The 22,452-nt window shown below is 44.2% G+C and overlaps 1 protein-coding gene across 2 annotated transcripts in view; it reads right to left on the bottom strand.

Annotated features, from left to right (window-relative positions):
* The window catches only part of kita (KIT proto-oncogene, receptor tyrosine kinase a), a 40,041-nt gene that overhangs the window by 4,184 nt on the left and 13,405 nt on the right, over window positions 1-22,452 (bottom strand). The window contains exons 2-20 of one of the 2 annotated variants that reach the window (XM_055923010.1): window positions 21,937-22,191; window positions 19,821-20,105; window positions 19,597-19,736; window positions 18,918-19,113; window positions 18,521-18,707; window positions 17,664-17,779; window positions 16,712-16,826; window positions 12,300-12,484; window positions 8,457-8,563; window positions 8,129-8,255; window positions 7,453-7,557; window positions 5,651-5,761; window positions 5,146-5,293; window positions 4,718-4,815; window positions 4,350-4,480; window positions 3,478-3,600; window positions 848-959; window positions 654-753; window positions 119-224 (exon numbers count right to left, since the gene is read on the bottom strand). In XM_055923010.1, coding sequence (XP_055778985.1) covers window positions 119-224; window positions 654-753; window positions 848-959; window positions 3,478-3,600; window positions 4,350-4,480; window positions 4,718-4,815; window positions 5,146-5,293; window positions 5,651-5,761; window positions 7,453-7,557; window positions 8,129-8,255; window positions 8,457-8,563; window positions 12,300-12,484; window positions 16,712-16,826; window positions 17,664-17,779; window positions 18,521-18,707; window positions 18,918-19,113; window positions 19,597-19,736; window positions 19,821-20,105; window positions 21,937-22,191 — 2,747 coding nt within the window. The remainder of the gene's footprint in view (window positions 1-118; window positions 225-653; window positions 754-847; window positions 960-3,477; window positions 3,601-4,349; window positions 4,481-4,717; window positions 4,816-5,145; window positions 5,294-5,650; window positions 5,762-7,452; window positions 7,558-8,128; window positions 8,256-8,456; window positions 8,564-12,299; window positions 12,485-16,711; window positions 16,827-17,663; window positions 17,780-18,520; window positions 18,708-18,917; window positions 19,114-19,596; window positions 19,737-19,820; window positions 20,106-21,936; window positions 22,192-22,452) is intronic. The other variant, XM_055923011.1, reaches the window with a different exon arrangement.

Here is a 22,452-nt window from a genome sequence, read left to right as displayed (position 1 = left end):
TTTTGGCACTTCAAAATAAGATCTCAGAATATAGAAATGGAATTTACTGCTGGTGAATAGCTTAAATCCATAGTCTGTAAACATGTGTACACAAGCAGGTTAGATGAGAGTGACCTACGTGTTTGGTGGTGTCTGACAGCTGTTGTTCGATCCTCTCCACCACCTTGCTGAAGGAGGGTCTCTTAAAGGGATCCGCTTCCCAGCACCACCTCATTATCTCATACCTGAAACCACAGCACGCACATGTTCAGGGGCGGCAGGTAGCCTAGTGGTTAGAGCGTTGGGCCGGGAACCCGAAAGATTGCTAGATCGAATCCCTGAGCTGACAAGGTAAAAACCTGTCGTTCTGCCCCTGAAAAAGGCAGTTATTCCACGGTTCCTAGGCCGTCATTGAAAATAAGAATTTGTTCTTAAATGACTTGCCTAGTTAACTAAAATAATAAAAATATTTGCACACACCTGTTCTTTCTCTAAGTGTAACATTTTTTTGTTTTAATATGAACTTTTATGATGAAGACAAATTCATAAAATCTGCCATCTGCTCAAATCCCACATATTCACACCCATGCATAGTACACCCACACATACACTGCTCCTACTCCCTGATTCTTTCTCAAGATACTTAGACACGCACACCACACACACACACTCACATTTCACTCGGTGCAAACTCTGGTGCATCCATTCTGTATCCTTCCTTAATCATTTTGTAGAACTTTGAGTCCACAGGTATCCCAGGATATGGACTGCTTCCTATAGGCCAAAAAGGAAATAAGGAAATAAAAATCAATGAAAAGAAACACACACACACACACTCACACACGGAGAATAATGTGTATGTAAGTACCGAGAGAGAAGATTTCCCAGAGCAAGATGCCATAGGACCACACGTCACTCTCAAATGTGTACACACACTCAAAGATGCTCTCCGGAGACATCCACTTGACTGGGAGACGAGCCTGCGTGGAGCACAAACCATCACAGCCAGTCAAATATGTCAGACGCACTCCATGTATTCAGAAAATTCATCAAAGCAAATCTATTGAAGTAGTCCATCATCTCCATCACTTCAGCTGTGGAGGCTTGAGGACCGGTGAGGGGAAATGGTTCATGCAGATTCTGCTGATCTGGAATTTCAAACCAATGTTCAGCATTGCTTGTTTTTGTGTTAGTATGAGAGGAGATGTGTTTCCTAGGTCAAAACTCCCATAAGGTGCTGAATGTTTGAGACATTTGTATCTGGTGACCCCATTCCAGTTACATTTCAAGTAATTCATAAACACACAGCTGTCTCAGAGTGCGCATTAAAATGCCACATTCACCAAATATACACTGGGGACCAACATTGACATCCTTGATAAGATGAGCAAGAATGACTGTATAAAATACATTCAAATACTGAGCTATATTGTATGCACCATTTTGGGAGAAATTATATTATGTTATACAATTAACAAGTCATATTTTAATTTTTCAATACCTCACCTTGCGAGGGTAACGTCACCGAGCCTTTTTCAAAAATGTTTCATGAGATTGGAGAGCACATTGGGAGGGATCTTAAGACCATTCCTCCATACAGAATCTTTACAGATAGTTGATATCCTTTCGTCTGCTCTTATGAACTGTCCTCTTCAATTCAGAGAACACAGGTTTTCAATGGGGTTCAAGTCCGGAGTCTGAGCTGGCCATTGAAAAATATTGATTTTGTGGCCAATTAACCATTTCTTTGTGGATTTTGCTGTGTGCTTGGGATTATTGTCTTGCTGGAAGATCCACTTGCAGCCAAGTTTCAGCCTCCTGGCAGAGGTAATGAGGTTTTGGCTAAAATGTTCATGATGCCATTGACCTTAAGTTAAGCCTTTCTTTAAAGGCTCAGTGATGTTACCTTCGCAAGGTGAGGTATTGAAAGGGTGTCAAACATTTTTACCCTTACCTTTTGAGAAATACACATATTACTTGTTAAATGTGTTAGTATACCATAATATATTTTCAATTTTTTTTTGACATACAATATAGTTCAGTATTTGAATTATTTATTTTATACAGTAATTTTTCCTAATCTTTATCAAGGGTGTCAATAATTTGTGTCACTGGCCTACACACAATATTCCATATGTCAAAGTGGAATTACATTTTTCGATATTTTTACAAATATATTAAAACTAAAAAGCTGAAATCTAATGAGTCAATAAGTATTTTACCCAATTTTCTTTATGACTACCTCACCTCGGTATCCCAAACATACAATTATCTGTAAGGTCCCTCAGTCGAGCAGTGAATTTGAAACACAGATTCAATCCTAAAGACCAGAGAGGTTTTCCAATGCCTCGCAAAGAAGTGCACCTATTGGTAGATGGGTAGAACAAACAGATATTCAATATCTCTTTGAGCATGGGATATTATTACACTTTGGATGGTATATCAATACACCCAGTCACTATAAAGATACAGGTGTCTGCATCCTTCCTAACTCAGTTGCCGGAGAGGAAGGGAGTGCTTCAGGATAACAAAGAAACGGAATGGCTAGTTGAGAGCTCCATGAACACGGTTATGCCTAACATTTTTAGAAGCATTAGACCAGAACCTTGATACTGTTGAATGTCTAAATTTGAACATTAGTCATGAAGATTAGGCTATTTTCAGGCAAAATTCTAAAGGAAAACCTGGTTGAATCTGCTTTCCACCAGAAACAGATGAATACACCTTTCAGCAGGACCCTAACCTAAAACACAAGGCCAAATCTGCACTGTATTTGCTTACCAAGAAGACAGTGAATGTTCCTGAGTGGTAGATTTACAGTTATGACTTAAATTTGCTTGAACATAAATGGCAAGACTTGAAAATGGATGTCTAGCAATGATTAACCACCAATTTGACAGAACTTGAAGAATTTAGAAGATAATAATTGGCAAATATTGTACAATCCAGGTGCGCAAAGCTCTTAGAGACATACCCAGAAAGACTAAGGTGATTCTAACATGTATTGCAGGTTTTTCCAAACTCGGTGCTGGGACCCCCACCCCCTGGGTGCACATTTAGTTTTTTGCCCTAGCACTACACAGCTGATTCAAATAACCAATCATCATCAAATGTTGATTATTTCAATCAGCTGCGTAGTGCTAGGGCAAAAACCAAAACATGCACCCAGGGCCCCAGGACTGGATTTGGGAAACCATGATGTGGGAAACCATGACAGGGGTGTGAATACTTATGTAAATTAGATATTTATGTATTTCATTTGCTAAGATTTCTAAAAACATGTTTTTACTTTGTCATTATGGGGTATTGTGTGTAAGATGGGTGTTTGTATTTTTATGTCACACAACAAAATGTGGAATATTTTCTGAAGGCACTGTAGCTGACAAACACACTTTATATCAATACAGTGCCTGTGCTTGATGGTTTTCACTGCAAAATGTCCAAAGGAGTATCTATAACTCATATTGAGATCTACAGCGAGTGATGGGGCAGACTTACATTGCCTTTGACTACATAATTGGAGTCAGTGGTGATGTCACGAGCAAGGCCGAAGTCACAGATCTTTGCCACTCGTCCCTGGGTCAGGAGAATGTTCCTGGCTGCCAGGTCTCTGTGGATGCACTGAACACACACACACACACACACACACACACACACACACACACACACACACACACACACACACACACACACACACACACACACACACACACACACACACACACACACACACACACACACACACACACAATGAAACATAATGCAACAAGACAGCATAAGGTATAAGCATAGCATACTGTAGAACACTCAATACTACTAATAAATTGTGACAGAGAATTTCCTTTCCCAAAAGTTGTTCCATACACCCAGCTACTAAAACAGGGCCTGGCTGTAGTCTGGTGTCTGCTTGCCTTAATGCCTTATACATTTTTCAGTAGCATGCTCAAACATGCATCCTGGACCTGTTGACCAGCCATGGAAATGTGATCCTGGTGTTGTTTGGAAAGAAAGAGGATGGAACTAATATGTGTGTGTGTGTGTGTGTGTGTGTGTGTGTGTGTGTGTGTGTGTGTGTGTGTGTGTGTGTGTGTGTGTGTGTGTGTGTGTGTGTGTGTGTGTGTGTGTGTGTGTGTGTGTGTGTAGCTTAGTGTGTGTCTAAATTCAATCTCATACAATGAACCAATAATACCAGTGGAAAGGGTGCTTTCCAGAGAATGGTTGGACATTAACATGATTTACCATCATGGATTTAACTAGCTGGACTGAATTGCAGAGTACAAAATAGACCTGTTGTTCTAGAAAGCTGGTGCTGAGGGGTTTCAGGAGCTTATTAGGACCGGAGATCTTCGGTGAGGACATGAAGGGCTTACATTTTTGGAAGCCAGGAAGTCCATGCCTTTGGCCACTTGATAGGAGAAGCTGAGCAGATCCTCTGTGTCCAGAGAGAGACCGTCCTCATGGAGCATCTCACTCACAACATCTGGCTCACTACTGGAACCACCTGAGAGAAGGAGAGAGATGGAGCAAAATAATTAGAGAGATGTATAGAGTGAACGGCATTGTGTAGAAAGGTAGCTTCATTGTTTATAGAGGGAGATACATTGTTTATAGAGGGAGATACATTGTTTATAGAGGGAGATACATTGTTTATAGAGGGAGATACATTGCAGGTTGTATAAATTCACTCTGAAATGAGAAATGTGACAATTATCAATGAATATCAGAGTGGATGGCTTGCCTGCTTTGCGCATCGAGCGCCTCTTCTCTGAGGAGAAGCCATTTGGCAGGACGCCAGTGACAGAAGGCCTCATATCCACATAGCCATTCCTGCTGTCTCTGTGAGGAGGAAAGGAGCAGTCTGATCTCAGTTCAGCTGCCATGCCAATACTACATATTACTCCTACACACTGGGTAGGAAATCCTCCCTTACATAAATTATGAATCTCCAGATACATTTACTGTAAGTATGTTTTCTCAATAACAACAAAGAGTGCTTCATGCTAAGTTCAATTGGGGAATTTTCAAAAACGACAGTGGTATTTACTTCCGTGAGCAGGTGAGATGACATAAGCAACAGTACATACATACCTTACATACTGTGCTGTGATAATTATACACCACTCAACTACCACCCTCTCCTTGTAATTGTAAAAAGTCCATACTGACCCAGCTGTAGCTGTTCCCCTCTGCAGCATGACATTCCTGTAGTAGCAGTCGTCCCCTAGCTTAGAGCAAAAGAACGTTTCTCTCTTCCTTCTCAGAAAGTTCAGGAGGTCACCAAAGCAGCAGTACTCTGTGATCACCAGGGTTGGGCCTGAAGACAAGGAGCACAATTGCCATGTCACATGAGAGTAGAAATAGAACACAAAGAAGCAACACACAAAAGACAAACATAGATAAACAAAATACTCTGATGTATAGACACACTAATACAATCACAGCAAGTTTCAGGATCACCACTCCTACATCATAAAGCATGATCCAATGCTCAACAAGCCATACAATCATAGGTGATAAAAGGGGGGAGTGTTCAGGTTATTACTGTTTCTCAAAAACCTCTGACAAACCAGTTACCCACACCATTCAGATTGATGATACCATAGACTTAACCCTAATTCTAGTCTTGAATAAACTCTTCTTCTTCTTCTCCTCCGGACCTTCTGCCCCTTACCTCCAACAGTACAGGCTCCAAGCAGGTTGACGATGTTCATGTGGTTTCCAAGGTAACTGAGAACTTTCAGCTCTGACATCAGCGCCTCCTTCTCAGTGGCATGGGCACTGGCTGTGGAAAAACCATCAGAACGTGATCATTTTAAAGTGCTTCAAAGTCATCATCAAAGAAAACATCAAAGGAAATCTGCTTGTGCTAGTTTCACCTCGTGCTAGCACAAACACCTCTGGCCGCTGTCGGTGTCACAAGCGTGCATGCATCAATGCAAACACGCACGCACACACACACACTCAATAGCTCCTGAAATATATTTAGTCAAATATCTGTTGAGGGTGTTCACCACTCATAATTAGGGTCAGGGGTTGTCTCTGACTGTGAATTGACCAGGTCTGATTAGTCAGACACCATAAAATAAACAGATTTGTCACCAAAATGTGTCTCTTTTTATTGCTATTAAACTTGTCTGAGGCTGCGCGACTGAAGGTAACCCCGCACCCCGTACCGCCACCCTGGAAGCCTCTTCCCCAGAGCTAAAGAACCAAATCACGTTGTGCGCATGTGTTCACTTTACTCACCCTCTTCTGAACCCTTATCATCAGGTCATCTGATCGACATGATGATGTAGCCTATGTCTCTATTTCTGAACAGCTGATATAAAAACTAGCTGCGATTTGAACGAACGTTCCACAAATATATATACACTGAGTGAACAAAACAATAAGGACACCTGCTCTTTCCATGACACAGACTGACCAGGTAAATCCAGGTGAAAGCGATGATCCCTTATTGATGTCACTTAAATCCACTTCAGTCAGCATAGATGAAGGGGAGGAGACCGGTTGAAGAAGGATTCATTATTTTTTTAAATTGTATTTTACCTCATTTTTCATGGTATCCAATTGGTAGTTACAGTCTTGTCTCATCGCTGCAACTCCCGTACGGACTCGGGAGAGGCGAAGGTCAAGAGCCATGCGTCCTCCGAAACACAACCCAACCAAGCCATACTGCTTCTTGACACAATGCCCACTTTACCCGGAGCCAGCCGCACCAATGTGTCGGAAGAAACACTGTACACCTGGCGACCATGTCAGTGTGCATTGCGCCCAACCCGCCACAGGAGTCGCTAGTGCACGATGGGACAGGGACATCCCTGCCAGCCAAACCCTCCCCTAACCCGGACGACACTGCGCAAATTGTGCGCCGCCCCATGGGTCTCCCGGTCACGGACGGCTGCGACAGAACTCGAACCCAGAATCTCTAATGGCACAGCTAGCACTGCGGTGCAGTGCCTTAGACTACTGCGCCACTCAGGAGGCCAAAGAAGGATTTTTAAGCATTGAGACAACTCTACTCAATATTAGGAAGGTGTCTTTAATGTTTTGTACACTCAGAGTATTTTGTAGGCTAATTTAGGATGTAGGTTACAACTTTCTCTGTGTGTTGTTATTAAGAATATTTCAGTAGCACAAGCAGGACACAGTCTACACACTGCATTGGGGCAAAAACAATCAGCGTTTTAACCACAACTAACATAGAACTGTTAAAAACTGACTGCCTCTGCCTCCTGTTTAATCAATCAATGTTTGCAATGATGATGAAAAAACAACATTAAATCACTATTTAGACTGCCTGTCTGTGTCCTGCGTGTCTTTGATATGTTGCTGCAGCGGAAGGGGGGGAGAATAGCGCTCATACGCAGAAGCTTCGGTTGTTTAACTATCCGGAAGAAGACTCCAGAGAATTCGTCAAAGCAGCTACTCTGAAATGTTTTATTATCGATTGTGTCATCACTTCGGTCTTACGTTTGAGCATTTTGACCGCCACTGTCATCACTGTATCAGCTTTGGACATTCCATAAGCAGTAGCCTCCACCACCTTCCCGAAGGCTCCGGAGCCCAGAGTTTTCCCTGCAGACAAACATGGAACACAGACAGACTAATGTTATTCCATCGTGTTCCCCTCCCACATCCTAGCCCCTGCTTCCTGCACCAACGATCACCAGGTTTACCCTGCAAGGGCGGGGCAAGCAGACACCAGGACACGCAGAATCCTGTTTGGGGTGGTTTCAAAATAAAAAAAACAACAGAACATTTGCTTAAAGGGAGGGGTTGAGGTTGTTTATAAAAGAAAACAGCTCCATTAAATACATCGTGCAGTTAGTGTGTGCTCACAGCTATTGTAAAAGTGTAAAAGTGTAACCAATTGGTCTGCAAATAGGGTGTGCATCCATCATTATGAGACCGCAAAGATACAATGGCTGGCTCCAAATACCAAAAACAAAAACAGACTTTCAACAGCTGCTGCTATGGCTTGATACTACACATCTTAAATAGACCTGGGAAATACTAAAAACGAACTAAACATCATACAGTCCTGTATTAGAGATGGATATACTGTAGAAAATGTCTGGGGCAACCTCCCTGCTTGGTGATGATTAACTGTGATATTCCTGAGTGTGATGAAAGCTAAGGAACTCACCGAAACGCAGTTTGTCCCGGGGGAACTCCCACTGGTGGTCGTATGGGAGCTGGGTAGGGTCAATATACACATAGTTGTTTCCGTGGATACCTTCAATGACTTTCCACTGGATCTGGTATTTGGGTTTCTGTGAGGCAAGCAGGGAGTTTATATTAGGAGAAGCACAGAGGATGCCACAAAACTCACATCAATCATGGTACTTCAGCACAGTTTATGGTGAGCTACTGTACCTTATCGTTGGCTGTGAGTTACTGTGTGTCATTTTTATACTCAGGTGTGTAACCAGCAGTAGAAGTGGGTGTGACATGCATGAGAAGAGGTGAGTTACCTGCAGGTACTTGTAGAAGAGCACTATGAGGATGACACAGAGGAGGACCGCTGCTGACACAAAGCCAATCAGCAGAGGGGTGAAGAGCTCATGGGGCACTGTTCTCTCTGTAGGGACAAACACACAACACAGAGAGATAAAGAGATATCAGTGAAGGACGTTGGAGAGAGGAGCGAATGACAGAAACACAGAAAGAGATCAGATCTAATGTTTGGCTTTATATTAGGCTTCTGATGTGGAGAGTGCTATGTGGTAATCACTCTAATGTAATCCTATTATTTGAGTCAAACTTTATTTTCTGTATTTCGTTAATGTCTTTGTATATTATTACCGACATAATTCCTGTTATAGTTACAGTGCCTATGGAAAGTATTCAGACCCATTGACTTTTTCCACATTTTGTTATGTTACAGCCTTATTCTAAAATGGATCAAATAAATACAAATCTTCATAACGACAAAGGGAAAACAGGTTTTTAGAAATGTTAGCTCATTTATTAAAAATGTAAAACAGAAATATCTTATTTACATAAGTATTCAGACCCTTTGCTATGAAACTTGAAATTGAGCTCTGTTTCTACAACTTGATTGGAGTCGACCTGCGGTAAATTAAATTGATTGGACACATCTGTCTATTTAAGGTCCACAGTTGACAGTGCATGTCACAGCAAAACCAAGCCATGAGGTCGAATGAATTATCTGTAGAGCTCAGAGACAGAACTGTGTCGAGGCACAGATCTGGGGAAGGGTACCAAAAAATGTCTGCGGCATTGAAGGGCACCAAGAACACAATGGCCTCCGTCATTCTTAAATGGAGGAAGTCTGGAACCACCTAAACTCTTCCTAGAGCTAATGTTTGTATCTAGGAAGAGCAATCGGGGGAGAAGGGAGGTGACCAAGAACCCAATGGTCACTCTGACAGAGCTCTAGAGTTCCTCTGTGGAGATGGAAGAACCTTTCAGAAGGACAACCATCTCTGCAGCACTCCACCAATCAGGCCTTCATGGTAGAGTGGCCAGACGGAAGCCACTCCTCAGTAGAAGGCACATGACAGCCCACTTGGAGTTTGCCAAAAGGCACCAAAAGAGTCTCAGACCATGAGAAACAATATTATCTGGTCTGATGAAACCAAGGTTAAACTTTTTGGCCTGAATGCCAAGTGTCACGTCTGGAGGAAACCTGGCATCATCCCTACAGTAAAGCATGGTGGAGATAGCATCATGTTGTGGGGGTGTTTTTCAGCGGCAGGGACTGGGAGACTAGTCAGGATCGAGGGAAATATGAATGGAGCAAAGTACAGAGAGATCCTTGGTGAAAACTTGATCCAGAGCGCTCAGGACCTCAGACTGGGGCGAACGTTCACCTTCCAACAGGACAATGACCCAAAGCACACAGCCAAGACAACGCAGGAGTGGCTTCGGGACAAGTCTCTGAATGTCCTTGAGTGTCCCAGCCAGAGCCCAGACTTGAACCCGATCGAACAACTCTGGAGAGACCTGAAAATAGCTGTGCAGCAATGCTCCCCATCCAACCAGACAGAGCTTGAGAGGATCTGCAGAGAAGAATGAGAGAAACTCCCCAAATACAGGTGTGCCAGTGTAATGGATGTGAAATGGCTAGCTAGTTAGCGGTGGGGTGCGCTAATAGCGTTTCAATCGGTTACGTCACTCGCTGTGAGACCTTGAAGTAGTGGTTCCCCTTGCTCTGCAAGGGCCGCGGCTTCTGTGGAGCGATGTGTAACGATGCTTCGTGGGTGACTGTTGTTGATGTGTGCAGAGGGTCCCTGGTTTGCGCTCGGGGCGAGGGAACGGACGTAAAGTTATACTGTTACATTGGTGCCGTGACCCGGATCACTGGTTGCTGCAGAAAAAGGAGGAGGTCGAAAGGGGGGTGAGTGTAACGGATGTGAAATGGCTAGCTAGTTAGCGGTGGTGCTAATAGCGTTTCAATCGGTTACGTCACTCGCTTTGAGACCTTGAAGTAGTGGTTCCCCTTGCGCGGCTTCTGTGGAGCGATGTGTAACGATGCTTCGTGGGTGACTGTTGTTGATGTGTGCAGAGGGTCCCTGGTTCGTACCCGGGTCGGGGCGCGAAGACTTGAGAAGACTTGAGCCTGTAATCGCTGCCAAAGGTGCTTCAACAAAGTACTGAGTAAAGGGTCTGAATACATATTTAAATGTGATATCAGTTTTTTATTTATAATAAATTAGCACAAAAAAATTACAAGTTTTACTTTGTCATTATTGGGTATTGTGTGTAGATTGAGGATGGGAAAAAAATATTTAATCAATTTTAGAATAAGGCTGTAACCAAACAAAATGTGTAAAAAGTCAAGGGGTCTGAATACTTTCCGAAGGCACTGCACAGTATGTAGCATGCTGTGGTGTTGTGCAGCATGACGCAAATACTGCTGCTGTTGTTGTGTAAAACTGCTGTATAATAAGTCGTCTGTTCCTTTGTGTACTGTAGCGGTTTGTGGTGTTATTGTTTTCCTAGCTCTGTACACAAGGTGTAATAAGCTCTTTAGCCATAAGAGGATTTCTCTCCATTTCAAATCATCTCAGAATGCAGAGTCTGCAGGAACTAATCTTCTGTAAACCTGTCAGTGGCTTTTAAAGCTCTCCCTCCTTTCCCTTTATTCTTTCCCTACAGCTTCCTGCCTCCTTGGCTGGCCACGTCCAAAATTCCCACAGTGTTTAAACATTCAGGGTGGCAAGGACTCCAACTGTTGTCCAGACTTCCTTGCAAGTCTCCGCGTGTCTTCCCTGCTCCAATGAGCACTAAGGCCTGGGCACAAGCTCCCACAAGCCTGTCCTGCCTGGCTACACACTCCTCGTCCATAATGCAACCCACATGCCCGATGTGTCCAGGCAGCGTCCCCTCCTCCTCTACACCATCACAATCTCATTCTCCATACCCACGCTAAGACAACTCTCTTCTCACTCTGGTTTCAACTGCCGTCATACTAGACTAGCGCATCAGACAGTATATGAACAGGATGTTCTAGAAAGTTGAATTTGCGGTCCAAAATTACACTATGCCCCTACCACTGATGATCATTTCTGCTAGTAAGTGATGAGACATTATCACACAGGTTTGTGTTATCTCTCCTCACCTATGTTTATATAACAGACTCCAGCCCTATAATCAATGTTTAATATTGCACCTCTGTGTATGGGAAAGATCTATGTCAAAAACCCAAGTCTTTCGTAAACATTCAGCGGATTATAATTGCGAAATCCTTCGAGTTGAACTGAAGAGTGTTGATGGTGCGGATCACTTACATGACCTTGAGCCACATAAAGAGAACCAGCTGTAACGCTGCACCTCAGCTCAGACATAATGGGAGCAGGACTGAGCTGAGCAGTCCGACCTGAATGGACTTGACTGTAGTGAGTGCGCTGAGAGTCGCGAAGCAAGTACAGGGAGTGTATTAATAAATAAACAAAACAATAAACACGATACACAAACCACGCAGCGACACGAAACAGAGTCAATGACGACTGGGGAAGAAACCAAAGGGAGGACATATAAAGGGAAGGTAATCAAGGAGGTGATGGGGTCCAGGTGAGTGTCATTATGCGAGTAACGCTGGTGACAGGTGAGCGCCATAACGAGCAGCCTGGTGACCTAGAGGTCGGGGAGGAGGCACACGTGACATTGACCTGAATGTAACACAGCCTAGACTTTAATTAGTACTGCATTACTGACATTAATTCAGGTTTTTTGTATTGAGTATTATCTATAAAAAAATATTTAAAAATTCTACAAGCTCCCCCTCAACAACTCCCCACTCATTTGTATATTGCTATGTGTGTGTGTGCGCGCATGTCACCACAACTCACCACTGATAGAGAACAGTGTGTAGGCCTGCTCTCCCTCCACGGTGGCCACACACTCCAACGTGTGGAATCTTCCCGTGGTGATGTTCAGCCTGCTCTCCACCTCCGTCTTCCCAAAGGAGGGACTCAACAATGTCACTGTGACAATGTCCTGGTCCTCCTGAGTGGCGTTCATCTGGTGGGAGCACCTGAGGGATGGGACAAACTGTCAACCAAACTAATGTGACTGCATTTGGATGTCATTCTTAGTAGATTTAATGCAATGTTGCTTGTTTCATGTGGCTCTGTAAACACAGCAGTTGTGAATGTAAAATGGATGATGGTGCTGTTATGAGTAAACAAACAGGAGACTAAGGAATTGTTGACCATGTGTTCACCATGTGTGCCCTCAAAACAACAGCCAGGTACAGAGAGTCGTTGGACAGAACTGGGGCATGACGCGTACAGTCTTAAATGTCTAAATAAAAGCTCACTGTGCCAGGCTAAATCAGTCCATCCCCATACAATGCCAGTCTTCCACACCAAACTAAAGGATATGTTCCTCCAGCATCTACTAAAACAACAATACCTTAGAGGTACAGGAAGTGAAAATGATCTCAATAAAAAAAATATATGGGGGAGTACATTCCATACCATCACCTTGTGCCTTATGTAAACAAACATTTCAAAGGTAACTGTACGCATGTTTGTTTGAGTTGGACAGCTCTCTAAGTCGATTTGATCATAATTGAAAGCGATAGGATAATGACTAGAGCCAGGCTCGGAAGCTCCTCCTTCCTGGCTATAATACCGGGGCTCACATCCATTTCCTCAATTCAATACCGCTCTTCAGCGAACCCAAACCCCCTGACGGCACAGGCCAAAATATGTTATACCTCTTTCCCGCCTTCAGGGAACAGTAGTTACCTTCATAACTGCTCGTTCCCTTTCAGTTGGTCACTCGGTATAACATACTATGGGGACATGAGAACTTTGTGCAACATGGCTATGTACACTGACACGCTGTCACTGCAACCCAAATCCATAGACCCCATGGTTCCAAGAACAATACTTACATTACGAGCCTGAAATGTCAGAACTCGTACCTGTAATCGCAAGTCTAAAACGAGAACCCCTGTGGTGATTTGGTACAGCGCTCACACGCGAGCTGCATAACATTGACCAGAGTTGATGAACTACGACAGCCCACAGGAAAACACACAGGAACGGTCAACACTCGTACAAGGAACCGTTGTCCAAAACAACAGGGAAAATGCAGTAACTTGATAATGCGCATTCGTGGGCCGACTCATCGGCGAACCACGGCAGCCCAAGGCTCAACCCCACAGGGAAACTGTGGTAACCCGGATAAATGCACAATCTGCGCAGTGCCGGGAGAAAGATGCTGCTTAGAAAACGCCCTACCCCGAGCTGGATTAGTGAAAAGCTGTTCGCAACACGGACATCCTTGTTCAAATCTATATACGTGTGTAAAGCGTGCACCGGACACAGGCCATGCTACAAAGCAAACAGAGAAGGTGAGAAAGGGAAGAAGTGTAAGACATTGGCATAACCTAGGGAGCAACTGCATTAGGATGTAAACTCACTTTGGAGTCAACAGGCGCAAACTCCAAATAGGGAAGGTGTATTGATAGCGTATGGAGATCCCCCAACGGGCTTGGCTGACACCAAGGCCATAAATAGCAGGACAGTCTTGTAGGAAAGGACTTTCATGTCCACAGACTCTAATGGTTCAAACAAAGGCTTACACATAGCATCCAGGACCAACACCAGGTCAGTGCCATAGGCTTTGACCCTGCTCTGAGCGCACACACGCCTTCCAGGAACCGCACCACCAGAGGAAGAGACCCTGGGGCAGAGCCGTTCATCCCTACATGACACGCCGAAATGGCTGGCATATAAATGTTCAATGTGGAAAAAGAAGGGCCCTGCTCGAAAAGTTTTTGCAAGAACATCAAAACCAGGGTTGTCTGGGCCAACAGGGAGCCACCAGAATCAATAACAGACCCTCCTGACGGACCCTCTGCACGGTGGCCTGAATCAGGTCCCCTAGAGGAACGCATAGAGCAGAGGCTGAGGCCACTGATACGCCAACGCATCTGTTTCCAAAGGAGCGCCCAGATCCCTCATTGAGAAGAACAGACGACAATGCGTGTTTACTCGCGATGGGTAAGATCTACATCGGCCATGCAGACCCGGTCCCAAATCTGTGCCACCACCAAGGAGTGCAGTCCCCACTCCGGACCTTCCCTTAAAAGTAAATCTGCACTCAAATTGAGAAAACTTGGAATATATGTTGCCCTGTGCAACAGGGCATGCACACGGCCCTATACGAGCAGATAATGGGCCAGGTTAGGAGATTGAGAGACAGCGTCCGTCCCTGCCTGTTGATGTACGCCACCACCGTCCTGTTGTCGGACCTTACCAACACATGCTGGCCCTCCAACATCAAAAGGAAATGCCTCAGCGCTAGCAAAACAGTCAGTAGCTCTAAGTAGTTGATATGCAGCGGCCTTTGCACTGTTGACCAAATCCGAGTAGCCAACACACAGCGCTCCCCATACCAGTAAGGATACGTCTGTCGTGATCACCCCTGCGGGACACTACCCGGCCCATTTGAATCCCCTGAAACAGCAATTGCGGACCACTACAAGGAGTCAACATCCTTAGGCATGACAGAATACCTTGAGCAACCGATGGCAGTGGCGAGATGCACCCAGTGCTGAAACCAATGCATATACAGAAGTCCCAGAGGCCACACAGCTATCATAGAGGCCATCAGACCCAATAACCACAGGCACAAGCAAGAAAAGCACCAAGTGCCCCAGCTGAAACTGTGCCAGACAGAGCCTGAATGCGACCCTTCTTTGTTGGGACAAAAACACAATTCAGAATTGATTCCATTACGAGATCCAGAAACTGAATCCGCCGAGCCGGAGTCAAACAACTTTTCTGGGGATTCACTATGAATCTCAAAGACTGAATATGCAAAACCAGGGTGGCAGTGTGGAGCTCCACCTGTTCACTTGACTCGGATATGACCAGCCAATCGTCCAGATAATACTCCAACCCCTGGCACCGAAGCGGTGCCAAAGCCACCTCCACCGCCATAGAAAAGGTGTGGGGTGATAGGTGGGGAGGATGTATAGCACATGAAAATATGCATCCTTCAGATCTATGGATGTGAATCAATCGCTGGGATGTACCGACTGCAATAGCCAGCATAGTGTGAGCATTTTGAACTTTGATGTGCTTGTTTAAAATATGTAAGTCCAGGATTAGGATGCAATATTCCAAATTTTCTAGGGAACTAAGAAGTACCGGCTGCACTAACCGCTCTGTACTTCTGTCATGGGAACCACCCGAATAGCCTGCTTTTGAAGGAGAGAGGAAATCGCCTCTCTCAAGACAGGCGCTAGGACCTTGAGGACCAATGGCGTAATAACGCCACGAAACGGAGGAGGATGCACAGCGAACTGCAGACCGTAACCCCTCACCACTGTCCTCATCAACCATGGTGAAACTGCGCCTGCCCGCCACTTGATAGAACACGCTGCCAGTCTCCCATACATTATATCCTGAAGGGGCAGAATGCCACCCTGAGGACTGGGATAATAAAAAATTAATATATCCACCACTCTTGACAACCGCGTGTCCGAATGTGGGGAAGGAACTAGGTGTTCTGATACCCCGCCCACACCCGGTTCAGGGACCTCTGAGCTAGGAATAGACCCCTTGTTAGCCTCTGGAGCTAAGTAACTCGCCACTCATCGGCAGAATCTTTAAAAAGGGGTAAGCAACGAGTCACTGCTGCAGGGACAGGAGGTAAACACCTTCCCCCAAACCTGGAGGAACTCCACTGAGGGGGAGAAAAACACCAAAGGTGCATTCACCACCAATGGTTCACTCTCCCCGCCGAATCCAAAGCCGGGGCTTCTGGCTGCCCAGGACTGAGATCATCCAATTCATACTCTGAAAACCCCGTTGGGCGTGATTTCAGTTTGCTTTAGCTGAATAGGATTGGTCGTTGACTCCCCATAGTATGTTATACTGACTGACTGACTGACTGACTGAAAGGGAACTTCCTAGAACATACTGTCCAATCCCCTAATCATAACACAGTCCTCTCGTGCAAAGCCAACAAACCAATCTCAAATCATCTCTGCCCAATCCTTAATCACATAAGGGTAATCTCCCTTCAGTCCACCAGCAAGTCATGCTTGTCCAATCCCACATCTGCTTCTACTGTTGGAAGGTCAAGATAATTAGACCATGTTGAAACCATCCTACTGAGGGTTGAAACAAATATCTTCTCAGAGTAACATTAAGTAATTACAGTTACATTTCAAAATTCCCTTGATCTATCAACGAAGTCCAATCATAGCATGCCATTGTGAGTATGTGTGTGTTGTCACCTCATATAGGGCTCTTCACAGTAGTACCAGGTGATCTGTGGGGCGGGGTATCCCTTAGCTACACATCGCACCTGTCCGTCCACCGGGCCCTCGTGAGATACAATCTCTGGTTTACCTGACAGGAGCACAGAGATGTTAGTGACGATGCCAGGTGGGGATTCACATTCACACATACTTACACACACACACACACACACACACACACACACACACACACACACACACACACACACACACACACACACACACACACACACACACACACACACACACACACACACACACACACACACACACACACACACACACTCATCACACACGCTCATCACACACGCTCATCACACACGCTGCTGCTACTGTCTATTATCTATCCTGTTGCCTAGTCACTTTACCCCTACCTATTTCCTCATACCCCTGCACATCAACAATGGTAGCTTGGTTATATACCAGTACCCCATTTATATAACCAAGCTATCATTGCTCATTGTGTATTTATTCCTTTTGTTCATTTTTTTCCCCCTTCCTATTATTATTATTAATATTTTTTATTATTGTATTCTGCATTGTTGGGAATGGTCCATAAGTAAGCATTTCACTGTTAGTGTACCCCTGTTGTTTACAAAGCATGTGACAATATAAAATTGATTAGAAGTAAATTGGCAAACTAATATCTTCAACTATTTTCCCTAGTTATGGGCCTGTACATTAATTAACTGTAATGCTCTGATTTACTGTTTTGATGGTTGGTGGGAGGATGGGAATAAGTGGTTGGGCTTTAACATGGTGAATGATCTGTGAAAATCTAGTCATAAATGTCACATCATGTTAATGATTAATTACATCATATTGATAGCATGTAGAAATTAAGTCTCTAACTGCCCATTTCCTTACATAATGTATGTGTTGCTCCAGGGCACAGAAAACATTCAGAGAATATAATGTTACGACTTACTGATTACGTAGACCGAAAACGACTGATTGACTGTTGCGTCACCATTGGAGGCATAAAAGGTGTAGACTCCACTCTCTGACATTTTCAAACGCACCAGCCTCAGCACAATGTTGTACCTGGTGATTGAATCAACAACAACAACATTTTTAATAACAACTCACGTTATAGAAGCTGATTTCTTTTAAATAAGCCACCAGTGCTCTGCCTTGGTCAGAAGCTGCCCCATGGATATTTACCACCAGAAAGACAGTTCTTTTCCCATAGTTTAGCTGCACAATACTTCCACTCACTAAAAGCTCTGAGGCACTAATTCATTTCTAGTGTGTGTGTGTGTGTGTGTGTGTGTGTGTGTGTGTGTGTGTGTGTGTGTGTGTGTGTGTGTGTGTGTGTGTGTGTGTGTGTGTGTGTGTGTGTGTGTGTGTGTGTGTGTGTGTGTGTGTGTGTGTGTGTGGATGTGTTTAACTATACTTGTGGGGAACAGAAGTCCCTACAAGAATAGTAAACAAACAAACATTTTACCAACTGGAGACATTTTGGTCAAATGCTATTTCTAGGGATTAGAATTAGGTTTAGGGTTAGGAGGTAGGGTTAGGAGCTAGTGTTAGGTTTAGGGTTAAGGTTACGTCTTGGTGTTAAGGTTAGGGTAAGGGATAGGGGTTAAGGTAAATAGGATTTTGAATGGGACTGAATTGTATGTCCCCCAAGGTTAGTAGCTGCACAAACCTGTGTGTGTGACTGTGTGTGTGACTGTGTGTGTGTGTGTGTGTGTGTGTGTGTGTGTGTGTGTGTGTGTGTGTGTGTGTGTGTGTGTGTGTGTGTGTGTGTGTGTGTGTGTGTGTGTGTGTGTGTGTGTGTACCTGTGTTGGTGGTTCTGTGTGGTGATGACATGGTCGGAGGTGTTCCTGAGCTGCTGGCCTGAGAAGCTCCAGGTGAAGGTGTGTGGTTTGGGGTAGGCTTCCATGTCCACATGCAGGGACAGACTCTCACCAGCACGAACACGCACTGTACCGTTGTCTGATGGAGTCAGATTAATGAATCCTCTATCTGGAAGACAAACAATCCACCCGTCAGACAACACAATGTCCTTGATGTATTCTAAACAAAACCACTTCATTTCCACTTAGGTTTTCAAATTAGTGTCGCGATAGCTTCACATCATGGAAATACATAATGCAACCCATTCAAATTGAGAATTTCAATATTGATCAGCGGTAGTTTTACATAATTGACCATACACTGTAATGCCTTACTCACCATAGACGTCCAGCCAAATTGACTCAGAGTTGATCCCCTTCTCATTCTGACCCTCACATCGATATCTCCCAGAATCCCGTGCCCTGACAGAGTTGATGTAGAGCCTAGCGCTACGGACGTGTTTGATGGGCTCAGTCAGGATGCGTGAGGCGTTCTCCACCGCCGGTTGCTGTGGATACGAAGCCCACACGGCATCCTGTCAATCAACACCCAGAGATGTCTAGAGATGAACCCTGTTAATCCTGGCCTGGGCTGCATTCCTTCCCTCTCCGGCCAGGGGGACAGGAGGGCTAACTTCTCACACACACACGCACACACACACAGGTGTAAACACACACCTCACCGTGACGAGCCTGAGACTCAGTAAATATACACACAACTTAGTCCTGCAACCTCCCTTCAACATCTGGTTTCTCAAGATACTGAAGTTTCAGTCTTGGAGCGTTTTGGACTCTTGTTAACCCTTCATAACTCTTATAGTCCTTTCTAAATCTTATAAACATTATTCTGAGAGCTTTTGTTATAACTTCATATCCCCGAATTTGACATGTATCTTTTAAGCTTTTCCAATAAAATTCCAATCTCAGTCTCTCTTTCAGTCAATTTGTTGGAGATCTGTCCATGGTATCCCTCCAGCTTCCCTGGCCAACCCCTCAGAGAGAGGGCAAAGGGTTCTCACCGTGCCTGGCGGTGCGGCCCACTTCAGCTTGATGTCTCCGTTGACGTTGGTGGTGCTGCAGGTCAAGGTAAGAGTCTGGCCCCGTGTCAGGATCACCCTCTTGGGTTCCCGCATCTCAATCACAGGGGCGGCGTCTGGGACTGAGATAAAAAATGTTCAATATCAAATAAAAGATCTGGATACTGTACTTCACATCTTATAACACACATATCATGTTTTTTTACCTGGGCGCACAGTCAGATCATAGTGATGTGATTTAACGTGGGCGCCGCCAAGTCTGCCAGTGCAGATATAACAGCCCTCGAAGGCCTTCTTAGTGTCGAAGATAACCATGCCCCGCTCCAGGCTGGCAACATAGTGGAGGCCAGTAGGGAGGGCACCGCCATGACATGGCTCCAGGCTCAGGTTGACCACGCCCGGGTCAGTTGCTAGGCAGGGGATGGAGGCGCTGTCTCCCGCACGAGTTAGGATACTGAACACCATAGTCTTTCTAAAGGCATTATCAGGATCTGCCAAAACAACAACTTCAAATCAACAGTGTGATATGAAAACAACCACAGGTAGACTGTACAAAAATTATCTTTGGATCACCTTTTTGCTTTTAAATCACTTAGGTTTTCTCAATTGATAAATACTACATTTTCTGAAACCAAATATATTATTTAATGGCTGTTAAATTTAATGGCTGTTAATATTTAATATTATTTAACTGTTTGTTTTTATTATTATCAAACCTATATTTCAAGTTGCAACTTATTTCTTTCTTTCAACACTTCCCCTTTGGTTCAACCTACAAAATAACACAAACAAACTAATATTTCATGTAAATACATCAAATGTTGTCCAAAATCTTGTTACATTTTTTAATTTGGAATTACCTATTTCTTCAATTGGGTTACAAGCAATTAACTATACTCCCTGTAAATTTAGAATGTTTGTTCAATAATGTTTACAAACATATTTTTTACTAAATATTTTTATATTTAGTAGCCACAATATTGTAACCAAACACTCTTCAGTATCACATGCAGTTACGCCAGTATCAGTACAAAACCTGGCAGTGTAGGAGTTTAAGTTTGAATGTCGATTACAATAGAGCACATAAACTGGAATGACATTCACTCTCATGGGTAGCCAAAAAGAACAACCTGAAAGCCATGCCCCCAGTAAACCACGCCTCCAAATCTTCTGCTAGGCTGCCGCCGCTACATTGCCCCCACCACAAGTGTTGGAAGCAATTCAGAAGCTTTCATTCAATTAAATTCCAAAAATCACATTGATCTGTCAAATTTGTTATTTGATTTCAATCCTTCCAATCAGCGTTGTTCCACTTTTTTTTTACAGTGTATATGGAAAGATGTACAGAGTGTATGTACTGTATGTATAATACTGAGTGAGGAGATTAGGAGATAATATGCATACTACTGAGAGAGGAGATTAGGAGAGGAGATAGTATGTATAATATCAAGAGAAGAAATTAGGAGATAGTATGTATAATACTGAGAGAACAGATTAGGAGATAGTGTGTATAATACTGAGAGAAGAGTTTAGGAGATAGTGTGTATAATACTGAGAGAAGAGATTAGGAGATAGTATGTATAATACTGAGAGAAGAGATTAGGAGATAGTATGTATAATACTGAGAGAACAGATTAGGAGATAGTGTGTATAATACTGAGAGAAGAGATTAGGAGATAGTGTGTATAATACTGAGAGAACAGATTAGGAGATAGTGCTAATTGTGTTAGCCAAACATTGATACAGATCCAGTTTGCTCTTTAGGCAATAATCAATCAATCACTGACACACACACACACACACACACACACACACACACACACACACACACACACACACACACACACACACACACACACACACACACACACACACACACACACACACACACACACACACACACAGTAGGCACTTTCCAAGTAATAAGCAGTTCTATCTAGATGTACTGCCCTACAGTCATGGCACTTGTCTAAGTAGTGTTGAAAACTGATCCAAATACCTATCAATCCAGGAGACACTTGTAAAAACCTTCATGCACAAACTCAAACACAAACAATGCCCCTCTAAGAAAAGGTTTTATCACTTGTTCTGCCTCAAAAAATGTTTTACAAGATCAGAGAAAAACAAGTACCTTTCTCATGTGCATTCTTTCTCCCACCCCTCTCTTTCTCTCTCTAGCTTGCTTGATCGCTCACTCACTCCCTCACTCCCTCATACCCAGATACACATAAAAACCCAAACATATCACATCTCACATACACATCTCACATTCATGGCCCTGTGTGCCTGTGTGGGCATGTATGTTCAGTCAGAAACACACACCTTTGACAAAGACGTAGACAGAGCTCTGCTCTCCGCTGCTCTCCTCCAGGCAGATGTATCGGCCCATGTGGACAGGCTGAGCTTTGGGGATTTCCAGGTCGGACGCCCCATTACTCCGCACCTCGCCCCTCAGCTTTGGACGGTCCTCCCTCTGCCACCGCATCACCTGGTCACCCTGGCAACGCAGACTGAAGGGGGCATTGAGTGGAATGACCAGGTAGGGGTTGCTGGGGGTGATGGTGGGCCTGGAGCTGCCTGTAGTAACATGGTCGGGATCTTCATTACAGTACAGTATAGATAAAACAGGCTCTGGACCAGTGGAGGCTGCTGAGGGGAGGACGGCTCATAATAATGGCTGGAACGGAGCAAATGGAATGGCATCAAACTCATGAAAACCATGTGTTTGATGTATTTGATACCATTCTACTTATTCTGCTCCAGCCAAAACCACGAGCCCGCCCTCCCCAATTATGGTGCCACCAACCTCCTGTGCTCTGGATATCATACACAGAATCA

The sequence above is a fragment of the Salvelinus fontinalis genome, chromosome 5 (genome assembly GCF_029448725.1).
Source record: "Salvelinus fontinalis isolate EN_2023a chromosome 5, ASM2944872v1, whole genome shotgun sequence".
NCBI classification, from domain to species: domain Eukaryota; kingdom Metazoa; phylum Chordata; class Actinopteri; order Salmoniformes; family Salmonidae; genus Salvelinus; species Salvelinus fontinalis.
The sequence above is the reverse complement of the archived record's forward strand: the minus strand, read 5'-3'. Positions and strand labels throughout refer to the sequence as shown.